This window comes from Tauraco erythrolophus, chromosome 4 (genome assembly GCF_009769465.1).
Source record: "Tauraco erythrolophus isolate bTauEry1 chromosome 4, bTauEry1.pri, whole genome shotgun sequence".
NCBI lineage: Eukaryota > Metazoa > Chordata > Aves > Musophagiformes > Musophagidae > Tauraco > Tauraco erythrolophus.
This window is the reverse complement of record NC_141468.1, coordinates 52,698,418-52,716,562: the sequence shown is the minus strand read 5'-3', so window position 1 is coordinate 52,716,562 and position 18,145 is coordinate 52,698,418. Positions and strand designations below refer to the sequence as shown.

Below are 18,145 nucleotides of genomic sequence, written 5' to 3'. Positions count from 1 at the left end.
ACATTAAATTGCGTAACTTGGTCAATATCTGCCCTCCAAAAGCCCTCATGCTTTTTATTGCAAAAGCTTTCCTTAAGACAAAAGATTATTACAAGAGCCCAATAGCAGAGGAAAAAAAACTTCTAGCAGAGCTGTGCTCTTTCCATTGGGAGAGAGAAATAGAGCAGTTCCTGTGTAGTTCGAAGAGTTGTTTCCCTTATTGAGCTACATGCAGATAAAAACAGTTGTTAATGAAAATGGTGGTTTTGGTTAGTATTTGAGTTGATATGTCTGAAAATGGATGCTAGAGTGTTAAAATGTATAATGTAGATAATAATTTGAATATTCTCATTCTTATAGGTGCTTCTTGAACTTAACACAAGATTTAAAAATCTCAATGGATATTGTAAACCAGTTTTCATTTTTGTTTTTTTTTTCTAGTTTTTACTGTCAAATGGGAAACCTTTTTACACCTGTTAATTATTGTAGGAATATTTTGTGTGTAAGGTACAAATCTGTTCTGTGCACATGTACCCCCCAATGCACTGCATAATGGCCTCCAACTGTGGCCTGTTACCCGCTACAGGAGAAAGTGAGTGACTGCCAGGCCTCACCGTGTCTCAAGGTCGAGATGTCAGGATGTCACCTGTAATCTGTTTCCAGGCAACACCACCTTAGTTTTCCTCTCTTTGTTGCTGCAGTCTAAAGTAGAAAATAAAATCGATTGTTCTCATGTTAATGGGGATTTTTAATATTTTTTCTCCATCTTTTCCTGTATTTGCACTTTTTAAATTCATCCCATTTAAAAAAACCTCACTGTCTTCTTGAGCTGCAGAATATGCTAGTTTCTTCAGAAGTACTTTGTGAAGGCTTGCCTCTGCTTTGACTGAGTTGGTGGAAGGTGTTTAAATTGTTGGTGGGAGATTTGTGATATTAGCTCTTTTTCTGTTATTGTATATAGAATTGATGACAACTCAATGTTTAAGGAAGCAAAACTAACTGCCTCTCCCATAGCAAATACTCGGTTTTCTTGGTTTTGGTTTCTCTGCTTTTGCACCAGTCAATGCTTCCACTTCCATGCAAGATGGAGACAAAAGGATGTAACAGCTCTGACTTGGAACTGTCTTAGATCCCTCCTGGCTAACACTTGTTTGATCTCTGACAGAGATAATGACCTTTTTTAATAATCCTAAAAAAAAATACAGTATCACCAAAAAGGCTTTTATCTGATATATGATTTATTCTACTGAGGAGTTAGTAAATCCATACCCGTGGAAGAATTCTCTTGGTGGGTGTTGTCACATCTCACTAGTAGGTTGGATGGTGTAGTTTTACTAAAGAATGGCTTGACAGCGTAATGATCTTCGCTGAAGACTGTCAGCTGTATTTGAGACCTTTTAATTTTGCCTTCTGCCTGTTCTGTTGTCCCCCACCAATGCAACAATGCCAGCAAAACTTGTCAATGCAGGGCTGTGGTCTCTAGTGACGTGGGGTCCTTGCAGAATTCCTCAGCTTACATGAGGAAACATCTAGAGTTTCTGAAAGACTCCTAGTATCCTCTGTCCTGTTGAGATTTATGGATGTGAAGGATTCCTGACATCTTGTTTTTCTGGGGTTTCATGTGCCCTAGATTTCAGAACTGCAATTTTAACTGTTTCTTCATTTGCACTGCGGAGCTTTAGAGGAGTGCTGCCTGGCATTTTTCTAAACTCCTTCAGGCTTTCTCTCATGCCTTTCCCCCCCAACAGATATGTTGAGCTCCAGGAATTGTACAAGGGTCCAGTATTGTACTGAACATGAATCTACCATTGTTTTCGAGTTAAAATTATGTGTGCCAAGAGCTTCATCAGATGTGACAAAAGGAGTATCGCAGTTGGAGTTATGAATATAATGTGGTTATGTGGCCATGTAAGTTGCTGCATAATTGTAATTTGATTTTAACTGTGAGATCCCACAATTATGCTGCAGAATTTAAATTTCATTTCAAAGTACTGTTTTTGTAGTCTTTTGTGGTTTGAGATGTTTAGTTTTCATGTGAAGATAAAATGACATGGTGACATGGGTGTAACAAAAATCTTTCATCTTAAAACATTCTCACAGAAGCATGAATTGCTCCTGTTCCCTCAAATTAAGTATGTTTAAGTTTTGACATAACTAGCCATTTTAAAATGTAGCTTTAAAGTGCAACCTTCCACAGGAAAAAAAGACAAATGAAGAAGGTTTTTTCAGTCCTCCTGGAAGTAATGGCAGATGGGGGCGAAGGCTGCATGATGCCCCTAGCCGTTACTGTGAGTTCATATAAGGAGCCTTAAACATACGGAAAGATTATAAACTACATGGCAGCAATTATAATAATATCAAATGTCTGTGTAGTGTCATTAGTATGTAGGCTGAATCAGAGAAGACCAGCTTGCTGCGTGGCAGAATATGGTAAGCAGTGGCAGTCTGGTTCTTCTCAGAAATGTTACTGCCTTCTCCGCTTAATTCCAACATATGGCAACAATAGCCCAAGACATGTTTGAAATAAAAACTTTTCTGTTGATATAAAGTGACAGATCAGACCTTTTTTTAAAAAAATAAAAATTACTCAAAGTCATTGTGGTGAAAACTTTTCTACTTTTCATAGATTCATAGATTTCTAGGTTGGAAAAGACCTTAGAGATCATCGAGTCCAACCATCCCTAATCCCCATTAAACCATATCCTCAAGTAGCTCATCCACCCTAAAAAAAAAAAAAAACAAACCCTTTTTTTTTTCTTAAAAAGTGTGAAAATTGTTAGCCCTAGAAAACAAGAAATGGAAGTCCTTCATTGGCAGAATGGATACAATCTTGACCATAACATTTTGGCCATGTTCCATCTCAGCTCTGCTCTTTAAGGCTACCTCAAGGACTGAAAGAGTAAAGTGGTTCTTATGCCATTCTTGGCTATTTTGCCAAACTGACTGAGGATGCATATATTAATATTGCTTTCTAAAGTGAGATGTCTTTAAAATAAGTTAGTTTTATGGTATGGGTGAAGAGAATAACAAAGAGCATCTTAACCCTATATGAGTGTCTTCAAATGCTGCAGGAGAGGGATGTGAAAAATAGTATATCTCTACAATTGTTGCCTAAATGTGTTCATGGTTGTCCTTTCTCTTTTTTTTTGTTGGGTGTTTATGCCTTATTTCAGAGTTGCACCTGAAACTCCAGTGTCTAGATATCTCAGATGAATGTTCATTCTGAGATACTCCTTCCGTGTTTAGTTCCTCCCTGTAGTGACTCTGGCATAGTAAACACATTGTGAAAACAGCTGCACTGCTGTGGAGCTAAGCATTTCTATGAATCTCTGCAGATTGGGATTTGTTTCGGTATCTGGTAAATCTTCATAAAAGACGGAGTCTAGAGTTGATTGTTGAGTGCCCACAGAATAAGATTAGTAGATTAAATTATGCATAAATTTAATAAAGCCAGAACTGTTTACCACTAAGCAAAAGCATGAAAAACACTGGAATATTTGAAAACAAATTTGAGGAAATGTGTCTGCTAACAGCTTTTGTGACCTCTTATTTCTGTCTTTCATCCATCCATTTTATTTTTTCTGCTTTCTCATGGAGACATTTAAATTTGAGGTAAATTTTTTTGGAAAGCTTTTTATGGTAGATCTCTGTTGTATCAAGATAATTTCAAGAGGTTGTTAAGCAGGTGCATTCCTGTTTGCTTACTGGTTCATTAATCATACAGACACATCAGCCAGACAATGTAAGGAATGAATATTCCTCCATGGTGTATTTCCATGTTAAGAATGAAATATGGGACTGGCTTATTGAATTGTGAATGAATGAAATGTATCTTTATGCGTATAATTTACAATTCTAGTTGGAAAGGCTGCAGTGGTGTCCTTAACAAGCTTCTGCACATTTTCTGCACTATATTTGCTCAGTAGTGAAATATCCATACTGCTTTCTGAGAACATCCTGGATTCTTTTTCTGCCAAAGACAGATCCCAGGATGTGTTTTAGCTAACAGGTCTGTAATGAACCAGCCTTGTAAAGCACAGCATTACAGAAAATCAGAATTAATAACTATATGTAGTCATATAATGTGTTCATATGTTCTCTTTCATCTTTGTCTGTAGGAAGGTTGTAAATAGTATGTTTACTGTCTGCTGCTTCCATTCTATTGCTTTAGTTATTTTTTTGAATTCAGTATTTATACCTTTGTCCTGAAATCTGTGGTTATGAGAACAATAGGAATTAAAACTTCTGTAAAAAGCTCACTATTAACATAGTGTATTTAAAGTGAGTGCATTCATATGCAGCATGCTTTAGGGCAGCCATTGTTACCCATCTAAATTGCTCTTCTTCTTTGCTTTCTTTATTCAAACACTGTACAGTCATTGATATATTCTGTTTTCTGCCAATCCTGTTTAACAAAGTAGTGTTGTTACCCTGATTATGCTGACCTGCAGGGTTGATATGTCCAAAAGTCACACACCAGATTGGCTTCAGATGCCAGACTCACTTCTAGTGCCTTCTCTAGTATATTTCTCTTACCAGGGAGGCAAAGCTTTTGGCCGCTTAACTGCAATGACTTGGGAGGGTTTCACCTTGAGCTAGAACCGTGGTAATGATTAATGGGTAATCTGTTGTGATTTTCTTCGGTTGTGGGCTCAACCTGGAATTTTCTATTGGACTGGGGAAAATTTATGTCTTCTGAAATAGGACATGAATGAATCTCAGCTGGGAAATTAGGCTCGGTGGTATTTCTGTAGCTGATGGTGCTCTAACATGAGATTGCAGGTGTTTTTTTTTCTTAAGCTGTTTATTTGTATACAAGATGCTTTTAATTTTGCTACTAGACATCTTGCTTTTGTTTGGGTTATGCATGCAAAGCTTTGTTTTAAGTGTGGATTTTTCCTTTTGTCTGTTCAGGCTACCATTAATCAGTTAAGAGCTGAACTTGCCAAAGGACCTCAGGAGGTAGCTGTGTATGTTCAGGAGCTGCAAAAACTACAGAGTTCAGTCAAAGAGCTAGAACAGAAAAACCAGGTGAGAATGCTGTTATTTCCTATTCTTGTCGGTTCACATTAAAATGGAAACACATCACACATTGGCTTGGGAAGCACTGAAGACTGTAACAAAACACTTCTTGGTGTTATAGAAGTTGAGAATTCCTTTGCCATTTTGTTTAACACGAGGGATGTTGTAATGTACAAGCAAACACTATCTTTTAATGATCAGTGTGTTACAACCAAAATCCTGAGGGCTGTTGTTATTGCAGCTTTCCAATTGCTGCAGTTTATGCTTACCTACCTATTATTAAGCAGTATTGCCATCTGACCTATTAAAAGAAAAAGCAGTACCCTTTGAAATATTACAATATTTGCCTAAAAATTGTAATTCAGAAGACATTTTGAGCTCTCTTCATTGGTTTTTCAGTTTCTTAGCTTTTAGATTGTGCTGCTGTTGTATTTTCTGACCATTTATCAGAGTCGTGAATGATAGAAAATAAACTCCAGGAGCTTCTCATAAGTATTCCTCGAGAGCTTTTATCAAAGCCCTTTGAGCTTGCTGCATTTTGTGTTTGCATTAAGAAAGCATGTGTTGTGGGGTAATAAATGGAGGTAAGGGAGGAAAGGAGACAAGGAGAAAGATGCATGCTGCTTTTGGTTGTGTGTATATATAACACCGTATATGAACTGTACATGTTATGTATGTGTATTTACCAGAAACCTTGTCAGTCTTGGGCAGCAGGAATGGACAGGGACCAAACTATGTGTATTTAGTGTAATCTAATGTTGAAGCAGCGGTTGCAAAGAGTATAAGAAGGTGCAATTAAAATTCAGTAAATTAAACTTGCCTTTAGTAGGATGACTCTTGGTTTGGCTTATTAAATCAGAGGCAGAACTGAGATGGTGAGAATTGGCATGCTGTTCTTTTCCGCAGACCAGCAACATTGAAACAAGGTTTTGGCAAAATCATTGCTATACAGTATAGAGCCCTTGCCTGAATATATTGCTATTCCATTAACAACATGTAGTGAAACAAATTGATGCATAAGATAACCGTACTTTAAGAGAGAGTCCTCTGCTATGTCAGGTTAATGCCGAACACCACCTGAGGGATAGGAAAAAAGGAAGTAGAAGTGAGCTACTTTTCCTCCTACAGTTTTAGTGACTTAAAGCAGTTTGAAGCCACCTCTTTATGCAGCTTTTTGAATGGCGATATCCATAAACATGGTATGCTAGCCAAGGAATTTTGTCCCTGGAGGACTTGGACTTAGAACCGGAGAAGGTGAACCTAGCTTCCCAAATAACAGAAATTGCTCCTGCTTCGAACAGTTTGCCATTCTTGAAGAAACTTAGGGAGAAGGGAGGAGTCATTAATGCAGGGTAGAATATATTGCATCAATGTGGGAAGATGTTTCTGTGCATTGACGCATAGTTTTTCAAGCTCATGTACAACCTCAAGCAAGCAAGCTGTTTCTTATGTTTTCAGGAGCTATACTGAGAAGAGCAGATGACAAGTAGATAAGATCAGTTCTCTGAGACCAGCAGGAACTGCCTTTCCTTCATTTATAAAGCACTGTAATTATAGGCCTTGGCTTGCCTTGCAGAGGCCAGTAATGGCCTGTAGCCCAGAAGAGACCTAGTGTATGAAAAAACAGCATAAGACTTGCTGTAATTCTAAACCCATTGCATGAGGGCTTTTTGTTTGTTTTCTTTTCAGAAAATTGTGGTGTATTATCTACAGGGAAAAATGCTTAGTTTGCAACCTTCTGCTGATGTAACTATTCTGAAATTTGATCAGTGACCACAGAGTTTGTTCTATACTGCCTGGCCACTGTCACTACTAACATGTATTATTTGTATTTTTCCAAGGAGCAGTTATCAAAGAAGGGATCAGTGTGCTGTTGCCCCTTGTTTCTTGTGAGCTTCAAAGGCTCAAGGCTCTTTGTTGAGTGCTGTAGCAGCATACTGTCGTCCCCTCTTTTTTTTTTTTTCTGTTGAAATCAAGGCTTGGGGAAGAGAGGTGGCTCGTGTGTGCCCACATATCCCTTTATATATCTAGGATGCAACTGGGACGTGCATCCAGGTAGGAAACACTGCTTGGTCCACTGATGAAACCTGAAAGACTATAGGTTGGCAGCTGTGGCCTCGAGTCTCCTTGTGGGCTTCAGTCACACATGGAGGTACCAGACTGTTGGGCAAACTCAGCTCTTCTCTTGTAAAAGCAGCAGCAGCTGTTTGTGGCTCTGTCCGGCCATTCATGACTGCAGAAGGTGTTCAACTGTCAGGGGCAGTGGCTTTAAACACTGCTGTTCATTGTCGTATTGCTCTTCAGAGGGGGAAGAGAGAAGAGTAGCACAGAATGTGGAGCAGCATCTCCAACCATGTGTAGCTGCTGCTCTTGACTGTCCTTTGGATAGCTCGTGAGGTGATGGTGAAGAGACTTTGCTTCTTTTTTGTTTCACATAGCATTCCTGAAAGCTTCCCAGAGTCTCAGTCTGCTTCAAGACAATGTTAACTGTTTCTCTTTCTTTTTTCCTTCCCCCCTGGCAACTTGAAAATTTAAGTTAGTGCCCTGCGCTAACTCTTCACAAAGTAGGCCATAGCTGTTCTACATGTGACATGTGGATCTAGTTATGAAGCAGTAGTAATATTAATACTTCAGTTCTAACTTGCCAAACTATGATGAAAAAGGTGCTGTAGTGCGTTGGTATTTCAGGAACACGTTTCACTGTGAATGTTAATGATCCTGCCTGGCCCTTCCTCCTTAATGAAAAGGGAATCACAACTTTTTCTGAGGGTGAAACCTTTTCTAAAAGCAGTGGGAGCCTTGCCACTGGCTTCAGGAAGATAAAAATGACACCTTACCTCAGTATGTTCTTTATGTGCTCTATTCCTGCATTTTATATGTGCCTATATAAAACCTTTTACATACCTGTAACAGCAACAAATTATTTTATTTTTCAAGAAACATTTCAAAATATACTACTTCAGGGCTAGAATTCAATAGCCGAACTTTAGTCTTGAGCCAGAATTTTTGGCTAAGTCATATGCTTATAAAGTATATTTTTTTTTAAGTGGAGACATAAGGCATTAATTTCATTTGTTCTCCCCTGGCTTGTTGGACTGCTAGAGTTGTGATTTGAAAGCTTGCGTCTTTTCTAACCTCTTTTTTTTTATATATTTTTCTGTTTATTTTATCATGATTGTAAGATAGAAGTGTCTATATATGGTATATAATGACCAATATAGTCATAATTTTTAAAATCTGTAAAGAACAAAATTGTTCAACTTATTTGAATAATTTTACAGCTTTTTCTTCTGGAAAAACAGATGTCATCCCTGGATACTCTGCAGAAGTGAGCTTTTAAGATGCCCAGCATAGCTAGAATTGCAGCACTACCTATCTTATCTTTGGAACAGTGTTATTCCAAAGTTGCAGAACTGTCTAAAGTTTTGATACATAAGACTGACCTCAATGTTGGCATTTTTTCAGGCTGACATGCTAGAAGTGTTCTTTATTTTTCTATGTTTTAGTTGAAGAGGTCACTAGAGAATACAGTAGTCACTGAAACTGCGGGAAGAATGCAAGCATTTAAAAGGTGTGCATGGTAATGCTCCACTGAGATAGATATCACTAAGATGCTACAATAAATGGAACCTGTTGGTACCTGTCAAGAAGATGGAATGAATTACCTGGCTTGGACAATGACCAGGGCCTCCCTGTAACTGTATTTCTGTGCTTCAAAAAGTGCCACTGGAAAATCAAAATGGTTCTCATGGCTGTTTTGTCCTGCTTGGAGCTCTCTGAAATTCTAGTTAGTGCCTCAGGGAAGGCTGGGGGAAACCCCAAACTTTCTGGAATTACATGTTGTTCATTAAGATATTTAATTTCTATCTGAATATAGTTTTGATTAGTTCATGAAATTTAATAAAAAGCATTATGTAATAGCTGAAAATTATCTGTAAATAATTCATTTTTCAGTGTTTGTCTCAGTGTGTAAATTTGATAATATGACCTTAGACCCTGTAACATTTACTGTTGTTAATGTGGTAAGAAAAATCTGATGCTCAGAGATGTTCGTGTCTTTCCTTTAGGGAATCCCAATTTTTAGTGTTTTCAAACTCAAAGCAACCATCCTCTTTGAGCTGATTTGTAAGCAAGGAAATTAGATGGTATGAATTAAAATGTAAGAACATTATCTTCTAAAATGAAGGTTGAATCATGAGTGTTTCATTCTGTGGTTTATCAACATCACAAATTTTATTAGTTTTCACAGGTTCTCTTCATAATTTGGATAGCGGGTCATGCTGTAAGTATAGTGACAGGGCAAAATTAGGGTTCTTCTAAAAATGACTAGCATGATGATTGCCCAGGATTAGACAGGAATTAAACCTCAAATGTTGTTGCTTAGGGAATTATGTGAAGCACAACGATACTTGAAAACTTTTTCTGTATGCTAATAATTCGAATTACTATTTCAACTTTTCCCCAAGGAAATGCAATTGTAATAACCTGGAATTTGAATGTTCGGGGAAAGCAAATTAGTCTTCAGGGTACAGAAATAGAGTTTGTGTGTGTTCTCAGTAAGGGAAAGTGTATTTATGTGAGAATATGAAAAACAGTGTTTCCAGTTGAAACTGTGTGCTGTATGGGCTCCAGAATTCATTTGTGTAATACAAAATAGAGGTCAATATTTCCTTTAATAATGTTTTCGAGCAAGTTCTTCACCATTCAGCATCAGTGCTTGAGAAGAAATTTGAATAATGCATTGAACAGCTGTAGAGCAGAATTACACTTGAATTGCTGTGTAACTCTCTTCATAGAGTCTGACTGAGAAGCTGCTGAAGAAAGAACAGGACTACACCCAACTAGAAGAAAAACACAATGAAGTATCTGTGAGTAAGAAGAACATCCAGGCAAGCTTTCACCAGAAGGACCTGGACTGCCAACAGCTTCAGGCAAAGCTGTCTGCTTCTGAAGCCGCGATACAGAGATTACAGACAGAGCTAGGTGAGAAGGGGGAAGCAAGCCAGAAACTTAAAGAAGAGTTGTCCGAAGTAGAGACAAAGTACCAGCATCTCAAGGCAGAATGTAAACAGCTCCAGCAGCAGAGGGAGGAAAAAGAGCAGCATGGCCTGCAACTCCAAAGCGAGCTCAGTCAGGTAAGGTTCCTTAAACCTCCTAGATGATCCTATTGGCATTTCCTTAAACCATCCCATCAGGATTTTAAACTGTGCATGCGCATCTTGTACGCACATGCATTTGCATTTCCTTATTGAAGGGGAGTGGTTAATCAGTACTTGTATTTGAATAAATATAAAGCATTCCTCCTAACACTGCAGAGAATGAAATACAATCACATCTTCCCCTTAGGGAGAACAGGCAAAAAGAAGAGCCTGTGATAATAGTGCAGAAACTTTTTGATATTTGTATATAGTTACATCTGAACCTTTTCAGTAGGTCCAAACTCTTGTCAGGAGCAAGTGAACCTAGTTGTAGCCCCTGTGTTGCAATCAAACTCAACAAGATCTACAGTTACAATGACTTTTACATATTTTTATTTCTGGGAATGTCAGTCTAATATCTGTCTATCTGTAGTGTAATTCCCTCTTTTCTGATAAGTAAATGTCTTACTAATTCTGTTTAGTCTGGAACTCTTGTCTAGAGCTGTCTTTATACTTTCAGTTTTGAAGATCAAGGTTGAACAAGCATAAACTTTGTAGCTTATTTCTCATATTCTGACTTGAGGGTTTTTTGTACATGAATAAAAAAGGCTTTAGCTAACCTGAGACAGGTTTTTTTGACTACTCTTTTTCTCTTAAAGAGTTAAATGAGCTCTTCCTTCATCCTGCATTTTTCCTTTCCTCTTTTTTTGTTGTTGATTCATTCCCTGAAAGAAGGGAAATATTGTCAAGTTAGAGAGCAACCAAGAACATCGAGTTTCCGTGACAAATATGGTAATAGACAAATTCTAAGAAGTTAGCAAGATTATTTATTCTGGTTCAGTAAGGTAGTTGAAGCTAAAATGAATCCGGGTTATGAGAAAAACAAATTCAGGTAAGAGTATCAGAAGTAGTTTCACTCCTACTAGTGATTTTACTGTTCTACAGAAAGGTTGAGAAAAGTGAATCTTTGTTTTACATTAGAACTGAACTGTGCTTGATTTGCTTTAAAATTGAATAGTAAGTACAGTAGGGAATACTTAGTGTGAAAAGCAGGGATAATATGGAGTCTTAATATTGCTTCCTTTGTAATCTCTTCACAAACACCTTCTCTTTATGTTGCTGAGAACACCCAGAGCATATGTTCCCCCCACCATTTACATGTTGTTCTGCTGAGTCCAATGAGTTGTGGAAGCAGGACTTTGGTGTAACATTGAGCATACTGATACTTGAGGCTGGTTGAACTCTGTTCTATCTAGTGTCTTGGGGAGTAATGTGTTAGACTGAAGAAATATTTGTGTGTCAGGAGTGGTGTCCAGTCTTAAGATGGAAAAAATAATCTGTTTTTTATCACATTTTTTGATGTATTTCATTTTAATCTCTCACTAAAGCTTTATCATTTTAAAGTGAGTGTTTCTCAATTTTCAACCCTTTGTCAAGTCTGAAAGAGATTAAGTTGCAAGCTGTGCGTGTATAGTTTGTCTTGGAAGAACTGTGCCTTGGCAAAACTTCATGTATGTATGTATTCCATCCCCAGAATGACTTTCCTTCTCCCATCAGTCTTCTGTCAGAGGGAGGGAAGATAATTATGTTATTTATCTGCTTAGGAATCCTCATTTGGTAAAACTACCTCAGTCTGCCTAGGCAACACGTTTGCAAGCTTCAGAAGCACAGCCAAGAGGTTGAGCTGAAATCTGGCGTCCACCTGAGAGGGCGTTTTCAGGAAGGATTCAGGATGGGAAAATGAAGGGGGAGGAAGGTGTATAATGCATTGCTGAATGAATTCCTATGAAAGGAAATGGAGGCATTGCATATTCTCTGGTGTTACCATTGGGAAGGAAAACAGTCTAAGCAAGGAAACATGAACAAGCTGCTGGATCTCAGGATGTGTTTTGGAATTGTGTTGTAAAACAATAGCAGAGGGCAAAAAGCCTTTCACACATGGTATAAAATGAAATTGAAGCCAAGCAAAATCTTCTCTTCCTCTCTCTCCCTCCAAACAAGAGTTCAGTTACTGTTGTCCTGAAAAGACTAAATTTCTCGTGTTTGTCCACTTAATACTTCAATGGAATTATCTTTTTATGCAGGTAGTCCAGTAGCTTATGTTGACACAATGAATGCTGCTTATGAAGGTATACGTATAGGTGTTTAGTCAATTTCAGAGAATCCTTGCCATCTTCTTCAAATTCATTTAAACACATGCAGACCTGATTAAGTTTAGATGTTTTAGAATTTGGGTGATGTGAAGGAAGTGATCTTCACAATGGAAGGAAGCTTTAGTGATAATATTGGTTCCAGCACAGCAATAGGAAGAGGGTAAGACAAGAAAATATGAGGTCCTTCAGTCTTGAAGAAACGTTAATTGCTAATAAATACTGTTGTCGTTGAGAAAACTTCAATCTACTTGGATGTATCTTTGAAAGTCTAAATATTATTATTTTTGTAGCTAAACCTATAATTTTTTATTCTGTGACATAGGTTAATCCTGGATTTTATGGTTCTGTTTATTTAAAGTCAGTACTAAAATCCTTCAAAAATACTTGGCTGTGCCTGTAATAAAAGTGACTTTTGCAAAACATTGCTTGCTGATTCTACATTTTCCAGTATCAGCATAATCATGAATTCTGTAGTTTTCTCGTTGCACTCTTTCTTCGTTATTTTTTTTTTTCCTGAGCTCTTGTTCATATTTTTGGTGAGGAAGTAATAATTTAGTGGTTCCTGCAGAAGACGACAAAAGTTCTTGATTATTGGTCTTTCCTTGCCCTGTCCTCTGTCTTTTCCTACCTCTCTCTTAACTGTGAAGTCTCAGTTATCAATCAGCATCTCAGTCACAGGCCGAACAGCTTTTCATTCACAGTTTTTGTGGTTGTGGACATATAAACAAATAATTTAGCCTAGTTTCCTAAGAAAATAAGGCAGACACACATTTGTCTATGCCCATCTCCTGCAACTTTTGTGTTGTTTGATAGCTTCAGTCACATTTTGACAGATGGTCCAAAGGTCTTCAGTGTTAGCTTCTTCAGTGTTAAATTTTTGTGGAAACAGGGAACCAGGTAAGGGAGAGAGACTTATGTTCATGCCTCACCCCTTCCATGCCTGGGAGGAAGATTTAATGTTACTAAAAGCACCGTTTCTTTTTCCGTCCTGCAAGGCAGCCAGCCTGGTCTACAAGTGATGGCTTGCAGTGAGCAACAAGGTCATGCTGCCTTTTGTCTAGATATTAGTAGGGATTTGAGGAAAGTATGAAAAAGGTTTAGAGATATCAAAGGGAGGACCTGGAGGTAAAAAGAGAATTGTTCAAGGGTCTTGGACATAAATTCATAGGAAAGCAAGCTTTGTCTATCCTGATACCTCTAGAAAGCTCTTGCTGTGCTGCAAGTCCTGATACATTCTCTGTTTTTGCATTGAGTTGAAAGTTCATTTGTGTTATCTGTGAATGTGTTCATGTAGAAGTAGGCAGGAGGTGACCCAAGGCAGTTAGTGGCAGTTTCAAATAGAAGTACAGCTGATTTTTATGGAGAACGCTTTTTATAACAGTGAATAGTAAAAGGCCATCCTTGCACTTTGAAGATGGTGCAGTACTGCTTTTGATGACTGAAAAAATTATAAGGCAGGCTTATGTCCAGCTGGAAGAGCACATCCCCCTACTTACTCTCTGCTGCTGGGAGGTGCTGGACTATAAGCCACCAAGACCATTGTGTACCCTACATTGAAGGTTCACGCATCTCTTCTCCGCAGAGAATGAATGCCATTGATGTAGCCAGTTCAAGCTAAAAATACGCTTTCGCTAGTCTAGCAATGCATAACAATGTATTGTGGAAGCCCGTGGAGCAGGCAAAGGCACGGTGCTTCAGCTGCTGAATCTACAGGAGGGAGGGTGTGTGCTGAGTAAGATGAGATTGCTCTAAGCTTCACTATTTTACGTAATAGTCCTTCTGTCTTTGAAGAATTGCCCTCTTTGTGTTTCTGTTAAATCTCTGTAACTCATATTGAAGGGCTTTTATAGATAAATGAGGATATTTCTGGGTCCCTCCCACCTACTTTTTTGAGTATTCGTTGATGCTTGTGCAGTTGATGCTGTTCTTTAACATGATTTGTGTTTCTGAGGTGTATGATGTACATGCATGACTTCCGGAGCTCATGTAGTTGTTTTACTCTGAGTTATTAAAACCTAGGGGAAACACTGCACGAAGTGAGTCTAAAATACAGCACCATTGACTGAAGAATGACTAAAAAAATGGATGACTTTTTATTTATTTTTTTTTACAGTTGCACAGTAAGCTTCTAGAAACAGAACGTCAGCTGGGGGAAGCACACGGGCGGCTCAAGGAGCAGAGGCAACTGTCTAGTGAGAAACTGATGGACAAAGAGCAGCAGGTGGCCGATCTGCAATTAAAACTTTCTCGTGCTGAAGAGCAGGTAGGGACTTTTATACAGACTCTAGTTTGCTCTGGTTCTGATAGTAGCCTGTATATCCACTTGTGGTGGTGTTGCAGTGTCTAAAGTTTGTCCTTATGGGAATGTCATTTGACTAATACTGTTAAAGTCTTATGGTAGAATTGTCAAAATCTGCCAAAAAGCCACTTGCATGACAGGTTTTGTAAGGCTAAATGCTCACTGGATGCATGTACGTTCATGGTGCTTTACAGATGAACAAAAGATGTGCTTTTGCACTTAGGAGCTTTGTCTAAGGACCTTACGAAAAAAAGACTTAGGTGCACCTAAGCTCATGTGGGTAGGCTTTTGTGTGTAGATGTTTTTGTGAGATAAAGCCCTACATGAAGAAAAAGTGAACATGGCACAGCAGGTCATTGATAGTTAATAATTGTGTAGGGCGGATGGGCAGAAATCACATATTTCATTATTTTTTATTTGTTTTAATGAGCATCTTGTATATGTTGCTGATTTTCTGCTGCCTGTATGGGGATTGGCCAGATATCTGAGTGGTATGTTGTCAAAGCTTTTAAAGCTTTTCTGTAGCTAATTTGCAAGTCCTTGACCGGTAGAGAAGTGGAGAGATTGCTAAACCGAAGTTGCTACTAAAACTGCTAATAATAGTGATAATAATGTTGGTTTACAGGTATCTTATCTATGTTGTCAGTCATGTCACATCTTAACAACTGCTGGGAAAAACATACTAAAAATCTCTTATGTTTTAGATTTTTGAGAGCTAAAATATATATATGTCTCATAGTTGTTTTATCATTCTCACTTGCGATACAGAATCTCACCTATTAATAGTAACGAATGCTTTGGTTAGATTTTGATTCTTTAACTAGCGTCACACACTTTTATTTTTATACATTTTCAAATATTCATGTTCAGAGTAAAATCTTTTAGCATTAAAATGAACATGGAGCACTATTGGCATACTGAATAGTGCTTGTTCACTCCTCAGTCTGGTTTTTTGTTTGGTTGGTTGTTTTTTGTGGGTTTTTTTTCAGCTAAAGGAAAAAGCAACAAATTCCACAGAACTGCAACATCAATTAGATAAGGCAAAACAGCAGCACCAGGAACAGCAGACACTTCAGCAAAATACTACAGCAAAACTACGAGAAGCCCAGGTAATATAGTTATGTATCCTCATGTGAAAGTGTATTTCAGGATTTCTTTAGTTTAAATATATTTTCTCTGTAAAAACAACTTGCATGACTTATACTAGTTTCCATAAATTAACTTATAAATGTGGAACAGAATATACAGAGAGTGTTTAATAAATTTATCCAACATTTTATGCATTAGGAATAACTTCTAAGGTCCCTATAATTAAGGAAGGTGTTATGCGATTTTCTAGAATGATTTGGAGCAAGTACTACGACAAATTGGAGATAAGGACCAAAAAATTCAAAATCTTGAGGCTTTACTTCAAAAAAGCAAAGAAAACATCTCTCTGCTAGAAAAGGAAAGAGAGGACTTATATGCAAAAATTCAAGCTGGTGAAGGAGAAACTGCAGTTCTTAACCAGCTGCAAGAGAAAAACCATGCATTGCAAATACAGGTAAGAACTCAGACACTTGTTTCTTTTCTCTCATTCTCATTATTGACTCGTTTCCTTTTTTTCTGCTTATCAGATATGACGTTAACCTTTTCTGTAGTTTGCTATTTCTGTGGTACTTTAAAGATCTCACTGTAAATTTCACAGGACTTGTGTTTTGGTGAGTTCTTTGCTATCAGCATAGGTGAAGGAATTCCTAGATGTTTCCTATGTGTATATGTTAGTAATACGTGCTTACAAATAATTTTTGGATACATATACGTATTTGTTTCTCTTATTTTAAAAAAGAGTTTTAATTCCTGCTTTCAACACCAAAATTCAGTTTAGCCTGCATCTGTTGTCTCCATAGTATTTTGGTTTTCTTACAGTAAGGCCAAATTGACGATTCCCTTTTGCTTCCATTTTCAACTGGTAACTTATTTAAACTCTGGTATGGTGTATAATACAGCTGTACTGTCATAGTTCAGAAGAAATGTGATAGTGTTGAGTCTCCAAAGCCATGATAAGATACGCTAAAATTCAGAAGATTTATGACTTCCTTGGACATGCTGTTCCAGCCTTCTCTTTTACTTATCTCTTTTTTTTTTCACTGCAGGTAACTCAGCTGACAGAGAAGCTGAAGAATCAATCAGAAAGTCATAAACAGGCCCAAGAGAATTTGCATGAACAAGTGCAGGAGCAAAAGGCACATCTAAGAGCTGCTCAAGACCGTGTTCTTTCCCTGGAAGCAAACATCACTGAACTAACCAGCCAGCTAAATGAAAGTAAAGAGAAAGTATCACAACTTGATGTACAGGTAATGGAACTCTGTTCTGTCTAATGATGATAAATCCTGCTTGTGATTTCTATATTCTCTCCAGAGAATGTACAAAGCAATTTGGGAAAAATTGCATATTCTGCTAACAGTAGAATAATGCAGATAAAATTGAGGAAAATGTAAGTGGATTCAGAATAGCAATAGATGGCAAGTGTTGCTTTTTGGTTTTGTCTATATGTTTTTTGTTGGTTTTTAATTAAAAAACCACTAAAGTTCTTAATTGAGTTGGGAAAAGTGGTCCTCAAGCATCTCTTGTTGTATTTGTAATGATTAGCCTTCCAAAACCCTGCTCTTACCAGTCCTAGGTTCTCTGCACCAGAGTGAAAGTCTGTCAAGTCACTAAGATCTTCTTGTTGCCTAGAAATTTCTTGTGCTGGTGACTTTTATCAAAAACAAAACAAAAAGCTGCATGCCACCTTTTTTTCAGTTTAATTTACTAAACAAGGAAATTCCCCAGTATGGACTGAAGGTAGACTCTGCTGCTATTAAATACTGCTTAAGGTAAAAGCTGCTAATTACGTTCAGCTGTCCCGAAGAATAAATAACGTTTGATCGGAAGTTCTTTCATTGGTACACTTGGAGCAGTTAGTACTGTTGTTGGATTATTACACTGTAGTGTCTTTTGAATTAGTGTTACTCAGTTTCCAAACAGGTCTAGGAACTTCTGATATACCTTTGTGATGTTTTTACTGGGCTTCGCTACGCTATCTGAGCTGTTTTTTCACCTAGACACTAGAGCTAGAACTGAAAAAAAACTCTATGGACTGTTGGAACTGCTTTTTAAGGCAATGTAAGCTTTCTTACAGTCTTCTGAGAAGTAGCATTTCTATTAGGGAGAAAAACAGTAAACCACAATAGCAGGTGACCCTGAATGTTCCTTCTCTGCACCAACACCATTCGTACCCACCTTCTAAATTTTGTTTGCTGGGTGTTTTGGAAGGAAGGGAGGTTGCTCCCTATCAGACAGACAGGAGCAGAAAAAGATAGTATGCATGTAGAGGCATATTTTTGTTGTTTCTTATTCTTTTTGCTTTTAAAAACTTTGGAGGCCCTTAAATGGGCATGTAGTCTGAGGTTGTCAAGGTATGCATGGGTGTGAATGCAGTAAGTCTATCCAATTATTCCTTGTTACTAAGTAAAAATATTTTCCTAGAATAGAAGATGAGTGGGACTGGTGGTTGTTTTATTTTGCCTTTT

The 18,145-nt window shown here is 37.7% G+C and overlaps 1 protein-coding gene across 2 annotated transcripts in view; it reads left to right on the top strand.

Moving 5' to 3' along the window:
• Positions 1-18,145, top strand: part of EEA1 (early endosome antigen 1) — a 75,370-nt gene that overhangs the window by 32,846 nt on the left and 24,379 nt on the right. For both annotated transcript variants that reach the window (XM_086610918.1, XM_086610917.1), the window contains 6 exons: positions 4,894-5,010; positions 9,798-10,136; positions 14,406-14,555; positions 15,581-15,700; positions 15,931-16,134; positions 16,727-16,927. In XM_086610918.1, the coding sequence (XP_086467044.1) occupies positions 4,894-5,010; positions 9,798-10,136; positions 14,406-14,555; positions 15,581-15,700; positions 15,931-16,134; positions 16,727-16,927 (1,131 nt within the window). The remainder of the gene's footprint in view (positions 1-4,893; positions 5,011-9,797; positions 10,137-14,405; positions 14,556-15,580; positions 15,701-15,930; positions 16,135-16,726; positions 16,928-18,145) is intronic.